Source organism: Ceratotherium simum, chromosome 23, assembly GCF_057802395.1.
Source record: "Ceratotherium simum simum isolate JZ-2026a chromosome 23, ASM5780239v1, whole genome shotgun sequence".
Classification (NCBI taxonomy): Eukaryota; Metazoa; Chordata; class Mammalia; order Perissodactyla; family Rhinocerotidae; genus Ceratotherium; species Ceratotherium simum.
This window is the reverse complement of record NC_141922.1, coordinates 36053567-36076185: the sequence shown is the minus strand read 5'-3', so window position 1 is coordinate 36076185 and position 22619 is coordinate 36053567. Positions and strand designations below refer to the sequence as shown.

The following is a 22619-nucleotide window of genomic DNA, read 5'->3' as shown; positions in this document are numbered from 1 at the left end:
CTCAGCCACAGCAGCTCTGCCCGATCTCTAAGTGTTGGCAGGACCAGCTTCATGGGTGTGTGACAGTGCAGCCACACAGGGCCTGCTGGGCTCAGAAGGGGCCCTGTACTTAGGATTTAATGCTCTGCAGGTGCCATCTTGAAATTCTTAACAATTTTATCTTTGAATTTGTGTTTTGTAAGTGAAATCCTATGGGACAAAGGAGCATATGCCAGGGGCTTGGAGCTCTGACTCATGATCAGTTCCACTTCCTGTTGTGTATCCGCCTCCCTGGGATGTGTTCTCCACTGCTTGCTCTTGGCTTCTGGTGCCTCAACCCCTCCTTCCTGCCTTGCCACCCTCCTCCTGGCTCAGCAACTGGATTGCATTGTGGGGTGGGAAGGGAAGGGAGCTGTGTTCCCTGTCCTCTAACCCCCACAGGGTCCTGGCTGTGGGCCTGGGGAGGATTGGGGTCAGATGCATGTCTTGAAGTGTCTCAGAATGGGACAAGGTGGTGGCCATCCCCACCCAGGCTGGAAGCACCATGGTGGATTCAGTGGATGGCTCAGTAGGGCCTCTTACCCACCCTCAACCCAGGTACCAAGTCCTGACCCACATATAAAATGGTAACATTTGTATGGCCCACTGAGATAAACAGTCAAGGTAGCACCGGCTAGCCTTGAGTCCCACTCAGCAGCCCCAAGGGCTGAAGGCAGTTTCACCCTAGATTTAGGTAAGCCGGGTCTCTGCCTCGGTCTTGTACTTAGAGACCCCCTCTTCTAACCCCCCTTGGCCCCACCTTTCCCCACAGAGCAAGTTATCCAGGGGCCAAGGGGACATACCTCCCAAAGCCCCCAGCCCTCCTTCAGGACCAGTTGCTTTTCTCCCCTGTCCATCACAGACGAATATGTGGTCCTACCGTGCCAGACTCATACACAGCTCACACCACTTGTGACTTACCACGTGAGTTTGACAGCACCAGAACTGGTCTATACCCTATTCACTCAGAGAAGTTCAAACAGACAAGTTCACCCTTGGATTTCCAGCAATGTCAAGTTGCTATAGAAATTTCTAAATGCTTGTGTACTTATCCGACAGCAGACCGTAAAAACAGTTTGGTTCCTGGACCATACTGAGAAGCTCTGTTCTAGACTCTTCTGTGGGTGCTGGGACCCTGGAATTACCAGCCTAAATCACACCAAGCCTGCTTCCAGGGTCTTATAGGCCTCTTCTCCTGATCCATTCTCCAAGTGTGCACTCTCCTAGGCCAAGAGGCAGCTGTTTGCAGGGAGCAGTGGGGATGGAGATTGAATGTGTGTGCTGGGGTGTCCATACACATGCACCCCTTTTGGGATGGAGGGGGGATGGGACGAAAAGGGAGCCAGTCTGCTGACTGGTGGAGGAAGCGGGACACAAAGATTTGGGGCAAGCCCCGCTGAAGGAGTCCATTTCTCTGCACATCTGGAACCCATACACAATGCCCCAACGTAGCCTGCCAATCAGGAAGCTCTGGACCAGGCATTTTCTGTTGTGACTTTCAATGTTCGACTTCTGATTTCTATTCCATGGCACAGTTGAACGCCTCTTAGCATTTTGCAGAGCAGGTGGGTGACGTGTGGACATGTGTGTCCTTTGGATCACTGCGTCCTCAGCTGTGTTGGGACTGCAGCCTCATCAGCTCTGATTAGTCAACCACTCCTCCCTTAGTATATCAATTATACCGTGCTTCTCATGCCTGCTTCATGGCAAATAATTTCTCAACACTCTGGGAAAGGGTTTTGTTTGTTTTCCTTAAGTCTGATTAAAATCAAACCCAGGCTAACACCCCAAAGGAAGATAGGCAAATGACTTGACAATTTAAGAAAACTCCACACAATTAGCCAATAGTATAATATCTTTAGTAAATCAAGACATGTAAATCCAAGCAATGAGATACTTTATTTTACCTCTTAAATTGGCAAACATGAGAAACAAAAAAGAAAATATTCAGTATTTGTAAGTTTGGAGAATATTGCCATTTCATGTACTGTTGGCAGACAGGGAATAGGGTAATTGGAGAAAGATTTACAGAGGTAAATTTGGTAATATATTTTGGCAATAAAAGACTTTAAATGTACATATTCTTTGAAATCTTGAAGACATTGTTCCATAGTTTTCTGATAGCCAGTAAATTGGCTTTTCATCAGCCATGGGGTTGCTGATGAAAGTCTGATGTGAATCTCATTCTTGATTTTTTTCTTGCCTCTTCTGAAGCTTTTCTTGTTATCAGTGGTGTTCTGAAATTTCACTAAGATCTGTCTCGGTTAGGCTTTTATTTTTATTTATCCTGCCAAGCACTTAGTAGGCTATTTCAATCTGAGGTTTCATGTCTTGCTTCAGTTCTGAGAAATGCTATTATTTCTGTGAATATTGCTTCCCCTCAATTTTCTCTACTCTCTCTTTGTAGAACTGTTATTTGATTAAGGTATAATTTCTGGATTTTTATTCTGTGTTTCCTAATATGTTTTTCATTCATCCACTTACCCCTTTGTGCTACCTTCCAGAAGAATTCCTTGGCTTGCTTTTCCAGTTCACTAAGTTGCTCTTTATCTATCCTGCTATTCAGCTTCTTGTTGATTTTTTTTTCCCATTCATTTCAACAGTTAAAATTATTATTTCAAGTACCTCTAATTGAAACTTTTTTGGTCATTCTTGTCTTCATCTTGTGGTTATGTTATCTTTCCTCATTTTTCTGAGCAGATCAATTACGTAAAATATTAAATATTTAAAATAATTTAATTATTTAAAATTTTCTGCTGCATACCATATTAACTCCATTTCCTTTGGGGTCTCCATTGTAGAGTTTGTTGTCACTCTTTCATGGTGTTGGCCTTCCCCAATGTTTGTTTATTCTTGTTTTTGTACTAATTTTATTAACTGAAATTTTCTGTTAGAATGTTAGCTGCATCTATTTAACAAGCCCACTTGGAAGGCAGGGATGAAAACTTCTGTCGGCCTAACTCTTGGCACTGTTTTCAGAAAGCCAGCCTTCTTGGCAGGAATTTTCTCTTTCTCTCAGGTGTCACCAGCCCCTAAGAGCATTGCCCCTCTCTCTGAGTCAAGCCCTTACCTGTACTGTTTCTACTCAAAACATTTCTGATACCAAATATGTGGGATTCTTTTTTTCCTACATGAACCGATTCTCCAACCCTCCAGACACCAACTGCGTGTACTACAATTCAATTCACGTCTGACACTAACTTTGTGTAGTTAGTGCAGACCCCATAGGTTAAGGGCTCCGTTCCACAAGACTGCCCCCCACTTCAGATGCCAGTTGTGGGTCCCAGATTGCCACTTGTACTTCTGACCAACTGGCTATAAGTCGGAATTCCTGTGTCCCCTCCTCAGGGTTCGATAATTTGCTAGAATGACTCACAGAACTCAGGAACACTTTATTTAAATTTATCAGTTTATTGTAAAAGATATTATAAAAGATATAAATAAACAGCCAGATGAAGAGATACATAGGGCGAGGTCCAGAAGAGTCCCAAGTGCAGGAGCTTCTGTCCCCATGAAGTTGGGGACAGAACTCCCAACACATGGATGCTTTAACTAACATGGAAGCTCCCTAAACGTGTCATTAAGGGTCTTTTTATGGAGGTTTTGTCATGTAGGCATAATTAATTATTAACTCAGTCTCCAACCCCTCTTTCCTCCCCAGACGTTGGAAGGTGGGGATGAAAGTTCCAAGCTTCTAATCAAAGTTAGGTCTTTCTGGCCACCAGCCCCCATCCTGAAGCTATCTAGGGGCCCACCAAGAGTTGTCTCATTAGAACAAATGGTGCTCCTATCATTCACAAAATTCCAAGGGATTTAGGAACTCCATGTCATGAACTGAGAGAAAAGACCAAATATTATAACAAAAGATGCTCCTGTCACCCCAATCACTCAAGAAATTACAAGGGTTTTAGGAGCTTTGTGCCAGGGCTCCTGGCACATCAGGATGAAGACCAAATCTTCATCAGAGATGAAGAGAAAATATATATTTCTTATTGTACCATAGTATCCCACCCTCACAGACTGCTCCATCATTGCTGACTGGCCTCAGCTGGTGGAGAATGGCCAACCTGGCTCCCCCAGCCTCCCTGACTATCTCAGAGCTTCTGCCCACTTCTTATATTCCACCTGGTGCTCCTCCTCATGCTTTCTGGGCCACCTTTTCTCTTTTCATTCAGATATTCTTCATCCAAGAATTCTTCACTATAGTCTTCCTCTTGCCTTTCAGTGAGGCTATTTATATAAACTTCATTCTGTCATTTCTTAGCATTTGTTATGGGAGGGATGCATGCTCAGTCCAACACCTTGAAATGGAATTATGTAAAAAAAACTCTGTATAACCTTCAAAACAGTAATGCTGCTTCTAGGAATTTATTGTAAGGAACTAATTAAGAATAAAGCTTTAACCACAAGGAGTTTCATCACAGTAACATTTATTATGAAAAAGTGAAAACAAATATCCAATGAGAGGGGATTAGTTGAATAAATGGTGACACATCCATACAGTGACAGACTATGTGTAAAAAATAAAATGGATGGATGGGTCTGGAACGTATTATGTTAAGTGAAATAAGCCAGAAAGAGAAAGACAAACACTGTATGATCTCACTCATATGTGGAATATAAACCAACACATGGACAGAGAAAACTGTACTGTGGTTACCAGGGGCAGTGGGGGTGGGGGTGGAGGGTGGGCACAAGGGGTGAAGGGAGTCATATATATGGTGATGGACAAACAAAAATGCACAACCCAAAATTTCACAATGTTAAAAACCATTAAAACATCAATTAAAAAAATAATAATAAAATAAAATGGCACGGAGAAATATCATTGGTATATTATTAAGTAAAAATTTCAGGTAACAAAATTATTTTAAAATCTCATTTTAGTAAAAAAACACACATGTTCTTATAGAAAAGGGTAGCTCTGCATGGTGGGATTTCTGTTGACTCTTACTTCTTCCTTTTGGCTATCTTTTTTCCCACACGCCTGGGGCATGTTTCCAGCAACAGCCACGTGCAGGACTCTGGTGCCATCCTCTGCTTCCCTCCCCTAGGCGCGCTGGAAGAGGCACTGTCCTCCAGTGGTGTGCCGCGATCTACAGCCCCAGGCGGAATATCCAACCAAGAGAAGAAGATGAGCTGTGGGGCCCAGTGCCCGAATCCCCAGAGCCTCGGCTCGGGCCCTCTGACCCAGAAGCAGAATGGCCTTCGGACCACGGAGGTAAGTGGCAACCGCAGAACCGACCTGAGACCGGAGAAAGCGGGGGAAGCTTGCTTCAGGCCAGAGCCAGGCTGAGACTGTACCCAGGGAAGGAGCAGTGATGGCTTGCCTTGCCAGTGGAAATTATCCTCCCCACTCATGTAAAAGTTGTTGCCAACAAAATAGCAAGACCCCACCCCAATACTTGTCTCGAAAGTTGCTGTGTTTTGTTGAATCAGTGGAAATGGGTTCTTGATATTTGCACTCTAAAGGAAGTATGTGTTTGCTTTGTTCAAGGATCTCCCTTTTTTTTTTATTGTGAAATTTTTGTTGTACATTATTGTTTACCAGTCACCATATAAGTGCATCCCTCCACCCCTTGTGCCCACCCCCTACCCCCCTAGCCCCTGGTAACCACCAAACAGTTCTATCTGTGCTTGTGTTGGTTTATCTTCCACATATGAGTGAAATCATGCCCTGTTTGTCTTTCTCTTTCCGGCTTATTTCACTTAACGTAATACCCTCCAGGTCCATCCATGTTGTTGCAAATGGGACGATTTTGTCTTTCTTTATGGCTGAGTAGTAGTCCATGGTATATATATACCACATCTTCTTTATCAATTCAGCGGTCGAGGGACACCTAGGTTGCTTCCACGTCTTGGCTATAGTGAATAATGCTGCAATGAACATAGGGGTGCATAAGCCTCTTTGGATTGTTGATTTCAGGTTCGTTGGGTAGATACCCAGTAGTGGGATAGCTAGATCATAAGTTATTTCTATTTTTAATTTTTTGAGGAATCTCCATACTGTTTTCCATAGAGGCTGCACCAGTTTGCATTCCCACCAGCAGTGGATTGGGGTTCCCATTTCTCCACAGTCTCTCCAGCATTTGTTGCTTTTTGTCTTGGTGATTATAGCCATTCTAACGGGTGTAAGGTGATATCTTAGTGTGGTTTTGATTTGCATTTCCCTGATGACTAGCGATGTTGAGCATCTTTCCATGTGCCTATTGGCCATCTGTATATCTTCTTTGGAGAAGTGTCTGTTCATTTCCTCTGCCCATTTTTTGATTGGGTTGTTTGGTTTTTTGTTATTCAGTTGTGTGAGTACTTTATATATTATGGAGATTAATCCCTTGTCAGATATATGGTTTGCAAATATTTTTTCCCAGCTGGTGGGTTCCCTATTCATTTTGATCCTGGTTTGATTTGCCTTATAGAAGCTCTTTAATCTGATGAAGTCCCACTTGTTTATTTTTTCTTTTGTTTCCCTTGACTGAGTAAACATGGAATTCAAGAAGATCCCTTTATGGCTGATGGCGAGTAGTGTACTACCTGTATTTTCCTTGTCGGGGGAAGAGGGAGAATCTCCCTCTGCCCTTTCCCTTAAGGTTCTTCTGGCTGGCCAAATAATCAACAAGACAGGTTAGCAGGAGAAAATAATACCAAGTTTAATAACAGTATACATGGGAGAAACTCAGAAATGAGCAACTCGTCCCTCTGTCTAAGCTGCTTGCTTAAGTATTGCAGCTAAAGGCGAAGGAACGTATTGGGGGTGGGTAGTGGCCTGGGACTTCAGAGAGCAGAAGGACAATTCTTTTCAGGGTCATCTATTGATAATTTGGTCAGGGAGAGATAGAGTTTTTTGATAAAAGGGGCTTGGTGCCCCTCCCATTGCAACATCTATTTTACATTATCTTTATAGCCATCATGATAGAAGATCTGTTCCAGAAATGAGCCACCATGCCAGATTCTCTAGGCAGTTAGTGGGGGAGGTCAAATATCCTTATTGTCTTCAGCTTGAAATAATCCACATACGAGAGTGGTGCTTCCTGGGGCAGCTTGCCCTGAGCACCATCATCCTCCAGGAGTTTTATAGTTTCAGGTCTCACCTTCAGGTCTTTGATCCATTTTGAGTTAATTTTTGTGTATGGAAGGATCTCCCTTTCTGTCGCAGCTCTCACCATCTTGATAGTGAGGACTGTGCTGGTTACAGGAACCAGTCTTAGTTGGCCAGTCTCAGAGGTTGTACACGGTGAAGGAGAGAGAAGACCAGTGTGGTAGGAAACAAACTTGGCATTTTACCTGGACCCTCCAACCAAGTGGGCAGTGGGAGGGCCCCCAGGAGGGCCTCTCATTGCAGAATGTGGTGGCAGCATCACCCCCAGACTATTGCTGGTGGAAAGGAGGCAGGGCTATGGCATTCCTGGACCTAGTGGGTATCTTTTCCTGTCCTTTCTTTTCTTCCAGAGCTGTTGTTGGGAGTGCTCCTCTTGCTGCCCCTGGCTCCTCCCATGGGAACGAATGCCCTTAGTAGGCCAGGTCAAGGGTCTGCAGTCTCTTCCTCCCTCCCACTTCCTCCTCTTCCCCGTGCCCCACGTCCCTTCAAAATTCACTGCTTACCCGAAGCTCCAAACCCATATTTCCCCCTCTACTCTGTCAGGACAATGCCGCCTGCTTTCCGAGGGAACATCTGGTTATGTAATGATGGAATTCTTACTCACGTCAGTGAGCTTTGGTCAGAAAACCTGTCGCAAATTCAGCTTTAATGCTCATTAACTAAGTGGCCTTGCAGGAGTCACTTAATCTCTCAGAGTCTTAGGTTCCTTTTCCACACAATGGGAATGATACCAAAATGAGAGAACAGATGGGCCTGCTCTTTGTAAACTGAGAAGTGCTGTAAGAAAGGCAGCAAGGATTAACAGGGGATGGTTAGCACACAGCACCATAACCCAATTAAATGAAACACTGACGGTGGCCCTTCAGCACCATAGAAGGCAATGGGTGGAGGATAGATTTGAGGGTAGTGGCAGCCTTCCCAGGGTCCTGAATTCCCTACTTTGCCTGTGCATAGCTGGCCTTCTAGGGACCTAATCATTGTCATCTCCCAAGGCAGTGTGGGCCCCATAGACCTATGCTCAGAAGCCTGGTGCCTGCTCTAGTGCGGGCCCTGCCGTTTGCCCCCTAGCCTCCTCCCCACACTTGTGCCATCACCCTTTGAGCCAGCTGCACCATGGTTGGGGGGAAGCAGATTTGCCTGGTGTGTGGCATGATCCACACACTTTCTTTCCAACCTCACTTCCTGCCCCCATCATCCATCACTTTAGAATTGTGTTCTGCAATTTACAGATGGCATTTAGGTCTACTGGTTCATTAAATCCTCCCAAGAGCATTGTGAAGTGAGCATCATCCCCATTTTATAGACAAGGAAACTGAGGTCTGAGGTTCATTTGATTGTATGACATGAATAGGCTGTATAAGTGCTGCAGATGGGTGTCAGTAACTTTAATTTGAAACAGGTGACCATTAGAAAGGTGGAGCATACAGATCTTAAAATATTGTAGAATAATGTATTAATCAGCTATTGCCACAATAATGCCGCATAACAAAGCACAACGACCATTTAGTCGCTCCAGATAACAATCTTTTTTTTACCCTCTTACAGCTGCAACTTGAGTGGGCTAGGCCTGACTCAGGCTCCAGGCCCCGGGTGTAGCTCACTCTATTCCATGTGTATTATTTGGGAATCAAGCCAAAAGGGCAGCAGGTATTTCTTAGGTATATTCTTCAACATTTCTGAGGTATATTCTTCTCATGACTATGGCAGAAACCCAAGAGAGCAAAAACAAACTACTCAAACACATTTCATATCTCTGCTCACATCATACCGACCAACCTCCCATTAGCGGAAGCAAGTTGGGCAAGCCCAACAAGGACAGGGCGAGGAAGTATACTCTGTGCCCAGTGGAGAAACAGCAAAGGATTAGGGGCAATAACGCAATCTACCACATGTAACATACATACAGAAAAATGTACAAGTCAATCATAAGCTCAATGAGTTTTGAGGTGGCACAGCCGTGAACTATCTTCCATATGAAGATGTAGAACATCGTCACTACCCCACCAATCCCCCTGGTGCCCCTCACCATGGTGCCTGGGGTGTGCCAGTCACCATCCGCCCCCCACAACATAAACACTCTTCTGACATTATAGTCACTCATTCTGACACTCTTCTAGCATTATAGACCAGTTTTGTTTATTTTTGAGATTTTTGTAAATGGAAACATACAGTGTGTGCTCTCTTGTGTCTGTCTTCTTTTGCTTAACATTATGCTAGTGAGAATCATCCCTGTTGTTGTGAGTTGCAAAAACTTCCTCATTTTCTTTGTTATGTACATTCCATTATATGAATACACCATAATTTAACCATTCTACTTAAAGGACATTTGGGTTGTTTCCAATTTGGGGCTATTATGAACACAGCTATTGACATTCTTGTGTGTGCCCTTTGGTGGATATTCACTTCTTTTGGGTATATACCCAGGGATGGAATTGCTGGCTCATAAGATAGGGATGTATTCAACTTTAATAGATAGTGACAAATAGTTTTCCAAAGTGGTTATATCACTTTACAAGCTAACCGGCAGCAGATGAGTTCCAGTTATGGAACATAAGAATTTAAAGCCAATAAGTTGTGCTTAGTCCACCAGTAAGTTGTGCTTAGTCCTCCTTCCTTAGGCCTGTGATAGCAACCTTCTAGGCATGGCATAGGGTGCTAAGCACTTTGTTATATTATCTCACTTAATCCTCACGATAACTCTAAAATGTTGATATTGTTGTCTCTAGTGTAGAGATGAGAATGGAGACTCAGCGCTAAGGAAAACATCCCCCCGACACACACACACATGCACTCTTGTGTGGAAGTTAAAATGGGACCAGGTAGAGCAAGCCCCTGGGGCTCCAGCTGCAGTGGAAACTGTGTCACTGGAGAGTGAGGACCACACACACCTGACTTTAGAGCACCACAGGGCAGATAGGCATACCGATAAGCCGGCCAGCAGCTTTTGTTTTCACAATTCAATGAACAATGACTGCTTTGTAACTATTTCCAAAGTAAGATCAAGAGCAGATAACTTCAGTTGTAAGTGTTCAGACAATTGCTGAAGTGCATCAGTGGTCTTCATATCCTGAGACGTCACCAGCCAACAGACGTCCTGAATCCCTCAAAGGCCTTAGCAAAGGTTTTCTATCTAAGTTGTCCGTTTACAAGGAAAATTGATCTCTGATGGAAGCCTCTGTCAGCCAAGCCAGCTCATACCAACACAGCTCTCAGCTGCCTAGAATCTGCCCAAAGAAAATCATTTTCTTTCTGTTCCCTCCAGGGCCTTGACATACTGTCTCCTCTGAGCTCAGCTCACAGACTTGGGGCTGAAGCTTCCTACGTTCTCAGTGTCTGGCTCAGGCAGTATCCACTTGCCTCTTCCAGCCCTCCTTTGCTTCTTTAAGATGACCTATCAGCATTTCACAGCGTTCCTCTGTACATCATCAGGCCACCTGGCTGATGGTTCTCTGGCACCTTTTTAAAGCTTTCCTTCTCCAGCAGAACCTGTTCATGAAGCACACATCCCCATGCACAGGCCTACTGCAGTATTTCCATTCAGATTTACAAAACAAGTTTGTGTGCTAACGGCAATCTTGCTAGGCCTGGAAAATTTCCTCACCAGTGCCTATAAGTGCTCTTTGGATTCATTCATCTAATGTTCATTCACTGAGCACCGCCTAGGTGCCAGGCACTGTTCTGATGCCAAGGATCCAGGAGTGGAAAAGGCTTGCATGCCCTTTGCTCTGAGGCAGCTGCCAATTTTAATGGGGGTGAGGGTGGAGAGTCAGATAATATGGAATAAATGAGCAAAGCATTTATGGACTCGGAATGGTGCTGTGGAGGAAATAAAAGGCCACTAGTGGGGATAGCAACTACTCATTTGACGCAGATGCCTCCCCACAGGTCAAATCACTTTTTGAAGGGTGGTGAGGGGTGATTAATGCTGCTGTGACTGTGAGCAGCCGCATCGCATGATCTGAGCTCTTCTCTACTTCATGTCCCATCAAATAAACCATATCTTCCTTCTTTCGATTCCCGCTGGCCCCTGTCTTATACTTGGTGTTAATAGGTGCTAACTGGCAAAAAGACTGTGACAAAATGATCTTTCACAAATGGAACTGACTCACTCAGTGGGGAGCTCTTTCTTTATTGAGCCTTGACTTCCTCTAGTCACTTGGGACCTTTCCAACTCTGCAGCACCTGATAAATCATTGACTCTGTCCCCTTCCCCAGCTCCTTCCCTGACCTCAACAAAGAGCATGACAGGAGGCTCTGTAGTTGCTTGTTCTCTCCTGCTAATTAATTGTTCAGGAACTCTGGGCTGCCTCCAAATATTTACGCTCCAACCTGAATGTTTCCTCTGGCGTAGGACTCTTGTTTTTCTCCCCTAGAACTACCTCCTCAAGTGTTCAGCTAAGGGAGAAATGTCTATGTGGATATGGCTCTGAGCAGACAAAGCTCTGCGTATGTGGCTGGCCTCCCAAAGAGCCTTCATGTCTTCAGAAGCTGCATCTTTTCGGGTTGCTTTATTATTCTCAGCAAGGTGACCAGACCAGGCTAAAGGAAGCAGCCAGTGCCTGGACTGATTCTCAGCTAAGGAGCGTCCTCCTTCTGCTCTCCTTTCCCCCTCCCCACAGTGTCAGATTGCTGGTAAGGCTTGGTCCAGTCCAGGAAAGATGGATGAAGCCTCACAGGAATGGCTGGGGCCAGAGAGGAGTATAGGACCAGCCCAGAATTTCTCCCGGATGGCAGTAATATGAGATATATGAGAAGAGTTTGGAAAGTCAATATGAGTTTCTCCTAGAAAAACAGAAACATGATATTAAAAGGAGGGAGAGAATAAAAGAAACCACTGGGGAAAACCAAAGAGAAGGAGACCTCTTGGAAGGGTACTTGGATGCACTCACTAGTTCAAGCCTGGCAGTACAGGGCTGTGGGGGAGGTGTGTGTGTGCGCGCGTGCGCAGTGATTTCCGCAATGCATCTATATATTGGCTGCTTATGTAGGTGAAGAATTGCAAGACTCACTATTTATCTAAGGGAAAAACCAATTCCTTGCAGAAAAACCAATTCAATTAGAAGGTACTTGGGGCAGAAACCTCCTTGTTCTTCTTTATGGTCTTCCCTTGCCCCCTGAGCCTACTTCAGGGTTATGCACCTAGTATGTAGTCTCTAAGTACAGGTTGATGGAGTGAGACAGGCCTAGTACTTCACTAAGATTAGAAAGGTTTCCCACGGCTCCACTCCTACCCACCGCCCTGCAGCATCACCATCATATGATTGATGACTGTTCTGTGGAAGCCCAGTTGCTTTTCTAAAGCAGGTTCTACTGCCTTCCTACTGTTTGATTTATCTGAGTTTCCAGTTGAAAAGTAGCAACTCCTTTGGCACTTGATACCTGATATGATAGATACACCTGATCGATAGACACATGAGTGCATGCATGGGGCTGTGATCTGCACAGGATTTGCTCCAGGCTTGGGAGTTCTTGAGAGTTTTGCCTGAGGCATGGTCTCATCCCTGTTTTTGGAGGCTAGCATCCTGGCCCTTGGTGGAGTTGTTAAGATCAAATGTTTCCTAACTGACCTCGCATTAATGCCATAAAATTCATGAAGCAGCAGCAAATCAACTCATGGAGCTTGGGAACAGCTAGACGTTTGTTATTGTCTGTCTCCTTTTAATGGGACTTGACTGGAGAGAAGAGAAATGTCTCGAGTTACAGCGACAAGGTTCAGTGTTTAATCTCTTGGGAAGAAGGAGAGGAGGGCACTAATATTTTTGTAGTGTCTACTACAAGCCAGACACGCTATATATGGCATCATCTGTAACCCTCACCACTTTAAGTGATGAGCAGCATCATTCCCCACCTGGGAAAATAGGCTCAGAAATGTTAGATATTTGGCCACCGTGGCACAGGGGGTAGTTATGTGGCTGTGTTGGAATTTGAACCCAAGTCTGTCTGCCTCCAGACTCCGTGTTCTTCCTTCCCATTACCTGAAAAAAAGTGGTGGAGAATTTTGAGTGAGCTTTGGCAGCATCATAGGAGGCTGGATGTGGGACCTGGGGCCACTATCCTTAGTTTGACTCACCACCTATATTGACATAGGCCTTGGGCAAATTGCGATAGCCTGAGTGATGTCAGCTGCCTCACCGGGAAAGTGGACACAGTAACATTCCCAGTCATCTCTCAGGGATGGTGCAAGAACAATCAACTATAAACCTAATTGGAATCCTGTAGGAAAGTTCTGTGACGCTTAGGCAGAGCAATGCACACAGGTTCTGTTCCTAGGGATTTTTTCCTCCTCTGTTTCTGAAGATTTATCTTCACACATGTGTTCTTCATCAAATTATTTATTGGGTGTCTATTATGTGATAGGCACTAAGTTAGATTTTGGGGATACTGTGGTGAGCACAACAGACTGGGTCCCTACTTTCTTGAAGTTTATAATCCGATGAGGATGTAGAAAATAAGCAAGTAAGCAAGCAAATAAATATGTTATCCAAACCACGTTTAAAGTCCAGGAAGGAAGAAAAGAGTATCAAAAGATGGGACCCTATGCTCGTATATGTGTAGAAGATCCCTGGAACACTCAGTAAGAAATAATCAGTGGTGATTACCTCTGGGGCAAGCACGAGCATGGCCAGAGTGTGGGAACAAGGGTTACTGTTCACTGTGCCCTTCTCCATCCTCTGGATTCCTTTTACCATAATTATATATTGTTTTTATAATTAAAAAGTACTAGTTATACAGAAAAGTTGGTTCTGATAAATCATAATCTCAGTAAGCTTTGCTTTTCTTTGTTGTACGCAAGTAACTGTGAAAAGGTTCGTACAATCCCTTGTTAGGTGTAGATGTATTTGTAGAGTCAAAGTAAAGCTGAGAACATCTTTATAGTCAGGCGTTGCTTAACAATGGGGATGTGTTCTGAGAAATGCGTCATTAGGCAATTTTGTCATTGTGTGAACATCACAGAGTGTACTTACACAAACCTAGATTGTGTAGCCTACTACAGACCTAGGCTATATGGTACTAATCTCATGCAGCCACCATTGTATATGTGGTCCATTGTTGACCACAACATCGTTATGCGGTGATGCATGACTGTAGTTCCATTTTGGGGGACGGTGAGAAAAGGCTGGGCAGGTTTAGCTGCACTCCTGAGTCCAGGCCTCCACGGAGCAGCCAGGCTGCCCCCACTTCCATGGGGAATGAGCTGAATTGTTGACTTCTAAACCCCAAGAGAAACAAGTCCATCTGGGTTTGAGGCTGCCAGGAAGTTATCACAGTCAATCTGATTACCCTTGGGAAATGGCAGCCAATAAATTACTTTTAATTAAAGAGGCAGTATCAGGAGGACTAAAATCTATGATTCACAGAGTACTAAACCTGCAGAAATTAAAATGAGGCAAGGGAAGAATAGAAAAGCTGTAAAACTGGGTGAGATACAAGAGGTGGCCCATTAACAAAAGTCAATGGTGATGAAACACAAAACAAGGATTTTAGAAGTGGAGGGAGGATTGAATTAGCAGACAGCCTCAGAAGCAAAGGTGCCAAACAGGCTTCTCTCATCATTGAGTTGGAAACTATAACGTTTTTTTTTAAGCCAGTAATTGCCATAGGGACATGTTTTCTTTTCCTGTCATTAATTAAAGAGGGTGGAACGTTAAATAAAGAGGTTTGGCTGGCTGAAAACCACATCATAGAGGAAAATATCTATGTTATACAAAATGTCATAGGCCCTGAGGACCAAAATGGTACGATTGTTCTCTGTATCTATATAGCTCTTTTCTCATAGGAGGGCAAAGCAACGTATTTCTTGGGACCTCCAGAGAAAATATCAGGCATTGTAGTTCTCTTCCTCATCTTCTTTCTCCCTCTCATTTGGGCTTCAAATCTGAGGTTTCCGGGTTATAACTAGATTGCAGCGACAGCTGACCTCCTGAATATCCTTGCTGCTGTGAAAGGGGTGGGCACCTTTCCACCGAAGTCTCAGACTTGAAAGCTTCTCTTTTATAAAACTCCAAGAAAATGTGTTATCGTTCTAATTGTTTAATTTTCTAAATTTAATACAGTGTAATTATTTGAAAAGGTATTTGTTTATGGCTTGGACCCTTCCGTGCCCATCACTGGAATACAGAACTCCAGTTTGTCCTTTACCCACACACATATCTTGTAGAATTATTATTATTGTTGTTGTTATTTAGAAGTAGTAGTAGCAATAGTCTTAGTTTCAGTAGAATTAGAAGGTTTTCTATTTAAATTTGGCATGTTTTACTGACATCATTTTGCAAACAGAATTAATGTTATTAGCTATAGTTGGAGCAAATAACTGTCCTGGTTTGCAGGGGCCTGAGGAGGTTCCCTGAATGTGGGACTCTCAGTTTTAAAACAGGTCAGTCTTGGGCAAACTGGAAGAAATTGGTCACCCTGTTAATGCTAAGTGACACCCTATTAATTCTATGTTAATTATCTCAAAAAAACCTAAGAAGCCGGCATTATTTCCCCAATTTCAGGTAAGGGAACTGAGATTCAGAGGTTAAAGCAACAGGTGGTGTGACAGCTAACCCACGGCAAAGCCTTGCACTAAACCCGGCCCCAAAGCTTGTCCTCTGAACACGGTGCAAGCTTTTGATAGACAGATTTAAGAAATTGCCCCATTGTACTTGAGATTCAAACCATACATGTTCTGTGGCTGTTCTGGGAAGGAATATTTTGTAGCCCTTGACTCTTTACAGGCTAGGAAATTAAGAATCATACAACTACTGAATATTTGCTTAGATTTTTAAGCTCAGAAAAGCAGAGCATTTTCTTTGCATAATCTTTAATAACCTTTTGTGAAATCTTGCCAACAACTCTAAAGAAAAGCAGTTATGCAGTTCGGAAAGTTTACGTTTCCATTCTGGAAACCTCTCTTACTGCCCAGCAGTTTGAGGGGAATGCTGTTGTCAACTTGGCTCATTTCAAATAAGGTCCCTGTGTCTCTATTCCAGGCCCCACTCTTCAAAGTTTTTGACAATACTATCTGAAATGGAAATCAGATGGAATTAGCCTCATAATTGCCACATTTTTCTTTAGGAAACAAAATTGGTTGTGGGACTTTATGAGTCCTCTGCTTTTAGGGGGAAATAAACCCATTAAAGTCACTGCCAGCCCTTGTGCCAGTTCAGGCTTGGAAGAGCTGAGCAGAAGACTGAATCCTTAGCATTGACTGCTGATTGTTAAAGCAAGGGTAGACTGACAAATGTGGTGTGCTTATTTGTTCATTCGTCCATTTATTCAACCAAAGTTAAATTGAGAACCTACTATGTCCCAGTGCTAGGCACTGGGAACATAAAGAGGAGAACGGTAAAATGCTATCTCATGTAATCAATGGATAAAGCTAAAATTGCGTATAGTCAAAATTATTTTTAAACATCCCTCAAATCACCATGAAGCGTTATCTTAGGTCAGGTTCCCTAGAAGCAGAGGCTGGGATGAGGATTCTTGCACAAGGAAGTGATTGAAAGAGTAGTCTCAGGTGAACCCCACAAGGTAGTGGGGGAAGCAGGGTGGGGCAGGACCAAGTTCAGCAACTGTGTGAGCTCAACTGAACAGCTGCATATTGTCTCAGCCTGATCCCACAGGGAGCTCCAGAGCATGGATGGCATCATAGATTTATACCCCCTTGAGGCAAAGGGGCCAGCCTTTTGTATCCCCAACAATCAGGCATTGGCTTTGGGCTGTCTCCAGGAATTAGGGTGTGACCTCTTTGGCATTTCTGGGGGAGGTGGCTCCAATCAGATGAGGGCAATTCTCGAAAGAAGGGTGCTGCTGTGAGCAGTTAGCAGCCAAACCTCACAGCAGCTGGGGGATGGGTGCACCAGCCAAGTAAAGGGAGTCTGAGAGGGGCATGGCCAGCAGCTACCACACAGGATTTATATGACATGTTAGAAACCTACATATCATTTGTTAATAAATACAACACAGCAATTAGTTTTTCTCCAGTGGTGCAACAGTTCACCATTTTCGGATGCACTACAGATGGCTTGTGTTCAGAGACCATGTTGTATGAAAAATATGCATCTGTCAACACTAGACTCACACCCAGCATGGGGAGATGCTTACGCCGTGGGAGATGCTCCCACAGACTGAGGCTCACTGTGCTTTCCAGGCAGCAGACTCTGAGATGTCATCGTAGAGGATGTTCATTGGGAAGTGCCCTGTCAACACCCGTGGGAAGGAGGGCTGGAGGCAGAGGTGGGCAGAGGGAGAAGTTGAGCCACAATGCAGGCCTGACAACAGCCTCAGCTGACCCCACCCCGTGGGGACCTCTGAAGCTAAGTGGCTTGTCTGAGCTAGCCTGCTTTGGGCCAAATGGCCAGGCCTTTCTACCTGCATTTACCCCTTCATTGGGCCACCTCAGGGGGGCCCTGGGTGAGGTGGCTCTCTGCAGCTGAGGCCACCCTGAAGGGACAGCTGGAGGCTGTTTGCTGACTGCACTCCCTGCAGCTGGGCAGCAGGTCCTTCCTGAGGATTGGGTGACACATGTCTCCGTCCATGATGGAGATGACTCGCAAGGCCCGTCTCATGCTCACTCCAAGCGTATGATCACTGAGTAGAATGGTGCAAAATGACCTCCCGCTAGCTAAAGTTGTTTTCTCTTGAGGGGGGTCGGGGGATTGGGCACATGTGGTTGAAGAACCTACAGTTTAGTCAATGCTTTAGTATTAATATGAATTCTGAACTTTTGTCATTGGTGTATCTTCACTTAGAAGTAGGTAATCTAGCCTACTTTTTACTTATTATATTTACTGTTTTTTTTTTTTTCATTTTTAGTTAGTAACAGGCATTGTGCTAAGTACCTTACATGCATTACCTTATTTAATCCTTACAATAACCTGATGAGGTAGGTACTATTATTATTCCCCATTTTACAGCTGAGGAAACTAAGGTTAGAAAGGTTAGAAAAAACTCATCCATAGTGAAATTACACAGTCAGTATTTAAACCAAGGTCTATCTGACTCCAAAGCTCAAACCCTTAACCACTCTACTAAAACCAACTGTGAAACCTTTCACATTACCCTTTGATGGACCTCAGCTAATTCAGTCATTCATTCGACATTTTACTGAGCATTCCTTATGCCAAGCTCTGCGCTCGGTTGGTATTAGAGAGTCAACAGAAAAACCTATGAACAGGAATGTATGTGTGTGTGTTCTTGTTGGTCATTCTTCCTGCCTCTGTGTGTGTGTGTTGTGTAACAATCTCAAAAGATTAATGCAGGGCCGGCTCCGTGGCTTGGCGGTTGAGTGTGCGCGCTCTGATGCTGGCGGCCCGGGTTCGGATCCCGGGCGCGCCCCGAGGCACCACATCTCCGTCCAACCCGAGGCCGAGTCCCGCGTACAGCAACTAGAAGGATGTGAACCTACGACATACAACTGTCTACTGGGGCTTTGGGGGGAAAAAATGAATAAAAAAATAAAAAAAAAAGATTAATGCAAATGTGAAGACCTTTGGATATTTCCTGATAACTCAATTCACTGTGTTAAACTTTTTAACAGACTAAAAGAGATGCTAAGCGAATGTCTGCGAAAGAAGTCACCATTAACGTTACCGACAGCATCCAACAGGTGGACAGAAGTAGTAGAATCACGAAGAAATAGAAGCGTTCTTCTAGTTGAAGAGTGTTGAACTAGAAGGGCAGATGGACTTCTTTGGTGCCCTTCACATACTGGATCCCGTCATGGAATCTTGAAGAAGTGGGTGCCCCTTGCTGAACGTGAACACTGCTGAGTGCCTTGAGAGACTGTCTCCCCTGGCAGCCAACTGCTTCCTGAGCTGTTGGGACACTCTCAGCCTCCTATTTATCACATAAATGTATTGGCACAGTACTCACGAACGGTAATCAACTGCACGTGTGCAGTTCAGCTTGCCTTTTTGCAGCTCCTGCAATAAGGTCTGGTGTAAAAATGGTGAGCTAAAGCCACAGGCCAGTTTATGAAACACAGAGAAGTAAGAGGGGTGGGTTGATTCCCTGGGTGAAAGATTCACACGTTGGTTCTAAGGTCCCCTGGCCACAGTAGTGTGCACTGTCTCAGGCAAGCTTATTCTTGCATTCTTTCTTTTTGAAGACCACCATCACAAAGCTTACCATGTTCACTTAAAAGATGGCATTCACCCAACTCTAAACCTAGATATATGAGAAATCAAGAAACAGGAAAAGTCTTTGTTATTCTTGTTTCCCGAGCTCAGTATGAGACAGATTCAGATGCAGTTTCACACAAACTAACCCTGCCAACACCCACGGCGTGTCTTTGGGAGGTCTCTGTGATGCAGTCACACCCACTTCTCCTCTGTCTTCAATGTCCCCCCATGCTGGTCTCCATGTCAGCCTCTGAACCACAATATCACAGTCGTTGTGGTCAATGCCTCCAACCTAGGACGCCTCAGATGCATTTTTCATAGCTTTCAAGCCCCCTTTGCTTATGTTCTTCAGTGTTTTCTCTCCCCAGTTGGGTCACTTGTAATTGTTAATCAAAGACTGGACACTGCTCACAAGAGGGAGATAATCCAGGATATGTTGGCTGTTTCCTTTTGCACAGCACGTGGCTTCCTTCGGCCTCTCTGTACATAGCCCCAGGACTGTGTCATTTTGGTATCTGCAAAGGAATCACTTTAGAAAGCCAATACCTGGTTGAGGCACATTCACATTGACATTGGATTGGTATGCACTGTGTTAGAAATCAGGTAGCTGATGCAGTAGAAAAAAGTTTTGATAGGAATAAAATTTTCTAGCATTTTTTTAAACATGTTAAGGTGGAAGTATTTTCCTCCAAAGTAATGTAGCATGATTTTTAAAGGACTGTTAACATGCCTGGGATTGGGGAAGGTAGGACTGAAGTTGTACCAAACGATACCAATAAACTCCATGTTAGCAGAAATAGGCAGCCTGATGATGTGTGTTGATATCACAGAGTCCAGAGAATTGACATGAGAGAGTAAAATTCAGATGCTCGGCCTCCTTACCTGCCAACTCTGTTATTCCTCAAACACAGGTGGGCAGTGTCCTTCCTTTCCTTCCTTCCTTCCATCCTACTTTCCTTCCTTCCTTCCTTTGGTAGATTGTATATTTATTCAATAACGTTAAATGCCAACTGTGTGTCAGGAACCATGCAGATGCTGAGCGATTTGGAGTCTGGCCCGTCACGATTGTACATCCAGAATCTAACAGTGGACTTAATAACTAGGAGACTGACTTAGATGCTAAGGTATAGTGTGGTTGTGAATTGCTCTGCAGTGTAATCTCACTTTTATATCCAGGACGGGTTTCTGTCTGAAACTCCGGATCTGGATGTTTTCCTAATCACTGTACGAGACTTTACCATACACAAAACTATAGTTTTCCCAAACCTCTATCATTTTGTGATTCTTTGAAAAAGGGCTTTTAGGGAACTTCATGTTCTAAAAAAAATTTTTTAATAATAAAATAAAATAAAAGCAAAACCTGTGACTCCTGTGTCCCCACTGGCATTACTCAACAGGAGCCCCCAGCTGCCAAAGGTTGGCGTTGATGCTGCAAGTTCAAGGGCTCACTCTCCCGGGGCACGTGCGATGTGTTTTGGTAGGGTGTTCCTTCTCCAGTCGCTGTGCTGTCAGCCATGGGCTAAGCCTAGTTTCTCTTTATAACCTTGTTTTTGCATCACTTAACTGCTGCCTGTTGTTTGGAATTTATCAACTTGGGAGCATGTCTCTGTTTAATATAGAAACAGTTTTTCACTTCTGGGGGAGAAGGGAATGAAGGACATATATGATCTTCCCCTCTCCAGAACAATCTGGATTTCTCCACGACAGTGACCAGAAGTTAAACCATGTTACTGGAAATTCATCTGGCAATTTTTTCATGCATATATGATACAGGAACTGATTCTTACTATCCTATTAGCGTAACACTTTCTATTGCAAAGTTTGTGTCAATAAAGTCATCGATTTCAAACATATGGACAGTTACAGAGCATCTTTACTGGAACTTTATATTTGTATGTAGAGCTGCTTAGATTTTAGCTTTTCTTTTAAACAAAGGGTTTTTACATAAGTGATCCCTGTGAATGCTCCAAAAAGCCTTGTGCACTAGGTAAGGAGAATGCTATTAGCTCCCATTCACAGTTATAAGTATTTATAGAGCACTCAACCAGTAAGTGGTGGAGCAGGGATTCAAGGGAAGGAAGTTTACCTGCAAATCCAGTGCTTTTTCCACCATATATCACGGTGCCTTTCCTGGCAAGAAGGTCTAGCGTGGCTGGGAGACTCAGCCATTTGGAGGGGAATAGTCATGGAGCCTGAGACTAGGCCAAGCCCAAGTCTAAGAGGGGGGTGGCAGTGACTAGAGAGGGATGGTGAGCTCTTGGGGAGCTGGGTCTGGCTAGGCTCCCTTATTCCTCCAGAGAGGGGGACCTTGACCTCGTGTGAGAGGACACCTTCAGTGAAGGTCTGAAAGAGGAGAAACTTCACGATTCTGAGGAGATTGAAATTGCACCCTCAGAAGAGCTGCTGAGACCCGAAGGTGAGTGAAGTCATGGCAGCCAAGGACCCCTGTTCTCCCAATGCCCTGAGCACTCAGATACACAGCAAAGGACCGTACCTCCTCACCCTTTCCCCGCTGCCCACCCCTGCCCCCACCTGCCAGGCTCCCTGAACACTCCGCTTTGCACTGTCTAAGCCCTGCTGACCTTCGCCTGTTTATGACCCTCCCTGGCTGCCCGGTCCATGTTTGCTCCTCTAAGCAGGTTCACAAAACCTGCTCTGCTGAACCAGATGGCAGACATGCTTTGTTTGGCTGTCATGGTTTTAAAACTTGAGAATTTCATGGAAAAGTCCCGGTCTGGTAGAGACTTCCAGTTTAGAACTCCAATATCCATTCTCCCCTTCTTCCTCAGATGGGCCCATGCCCACTTAAAATAAAGATTACACTTTCCAGCTTCCTTTGCAGCAAGCAGTGGCTACATGATTAAGTTCTGGCCAATGAAATAAAATGAGTGAGGCATGGAAGCTTCCAGGACATCTCCTGATAAAAGAATGATCGGGCCCTTTCTTTCTCCTTTTTCCTTCCTGCTTTCTAGAATGAGGAGGTAATGGCTAGAGCCACAGCAGTCCATTGAGTCATGAAGTGACCTTGGGAATGCAAGACACGCCATGCTGAGCAACAAGTTAGAAGAAGCCTGGGTGCCTGATTCCATTGAGCCTACATGAGCCCAGGACAGCACACCCCAGACCTCTTTTTGTGGGAGAGAAATACACCTGTGCCTCCTTTAAGCTGCTGTTTCGGGTCATTACTCACAGCCAAACCTAACCCTAATTGATGTACAAACTTTCCATCTTCTTTTGAAAATTTGTAAGATCTTTCACCCCTGGGCCCTCGTTTCTTCTTAGATACAGTCAGCTGGATCTGATAAGCCTGCATTAGCTGAAGCTGGGGGTCTCCAGATTTTGAGGGCCCCCACCACACATTGTGACTTACAGATGGCAGCCTCCCCATTTGTGTTACC

At 44.4% G+C, this 22619-nt stretch overlaps 1 protein-coding gene across 1 annotated transcript in view; it reads left to right on the top strand.

Moving 5' to 3' along the window:
- BAALC (BAALC binder of MAP3K1 and KLF4) overlaps positions 1–20584 on the top strand; it is a 98039-nt gene extending 77455 nt beyond the window's left edge. Inside the window, exons 2-3 of the mRNA XM_087447116.1 lie at positions 5073–5239; positions 18639–20584. Coding sequence (XP_087303242.1) covers positions 5073–5239; positions 18639–18740 — 269 coding nt within the window. The 3' untranslated portion in view covers positions 18741–20584. The remainder of the gene's footprint in view (positions 1–5072; positions 5240–18638) is intronic.
- The last annotated feature ends 2035 nt before the right edge of the window (positions 20585–22619 follow it).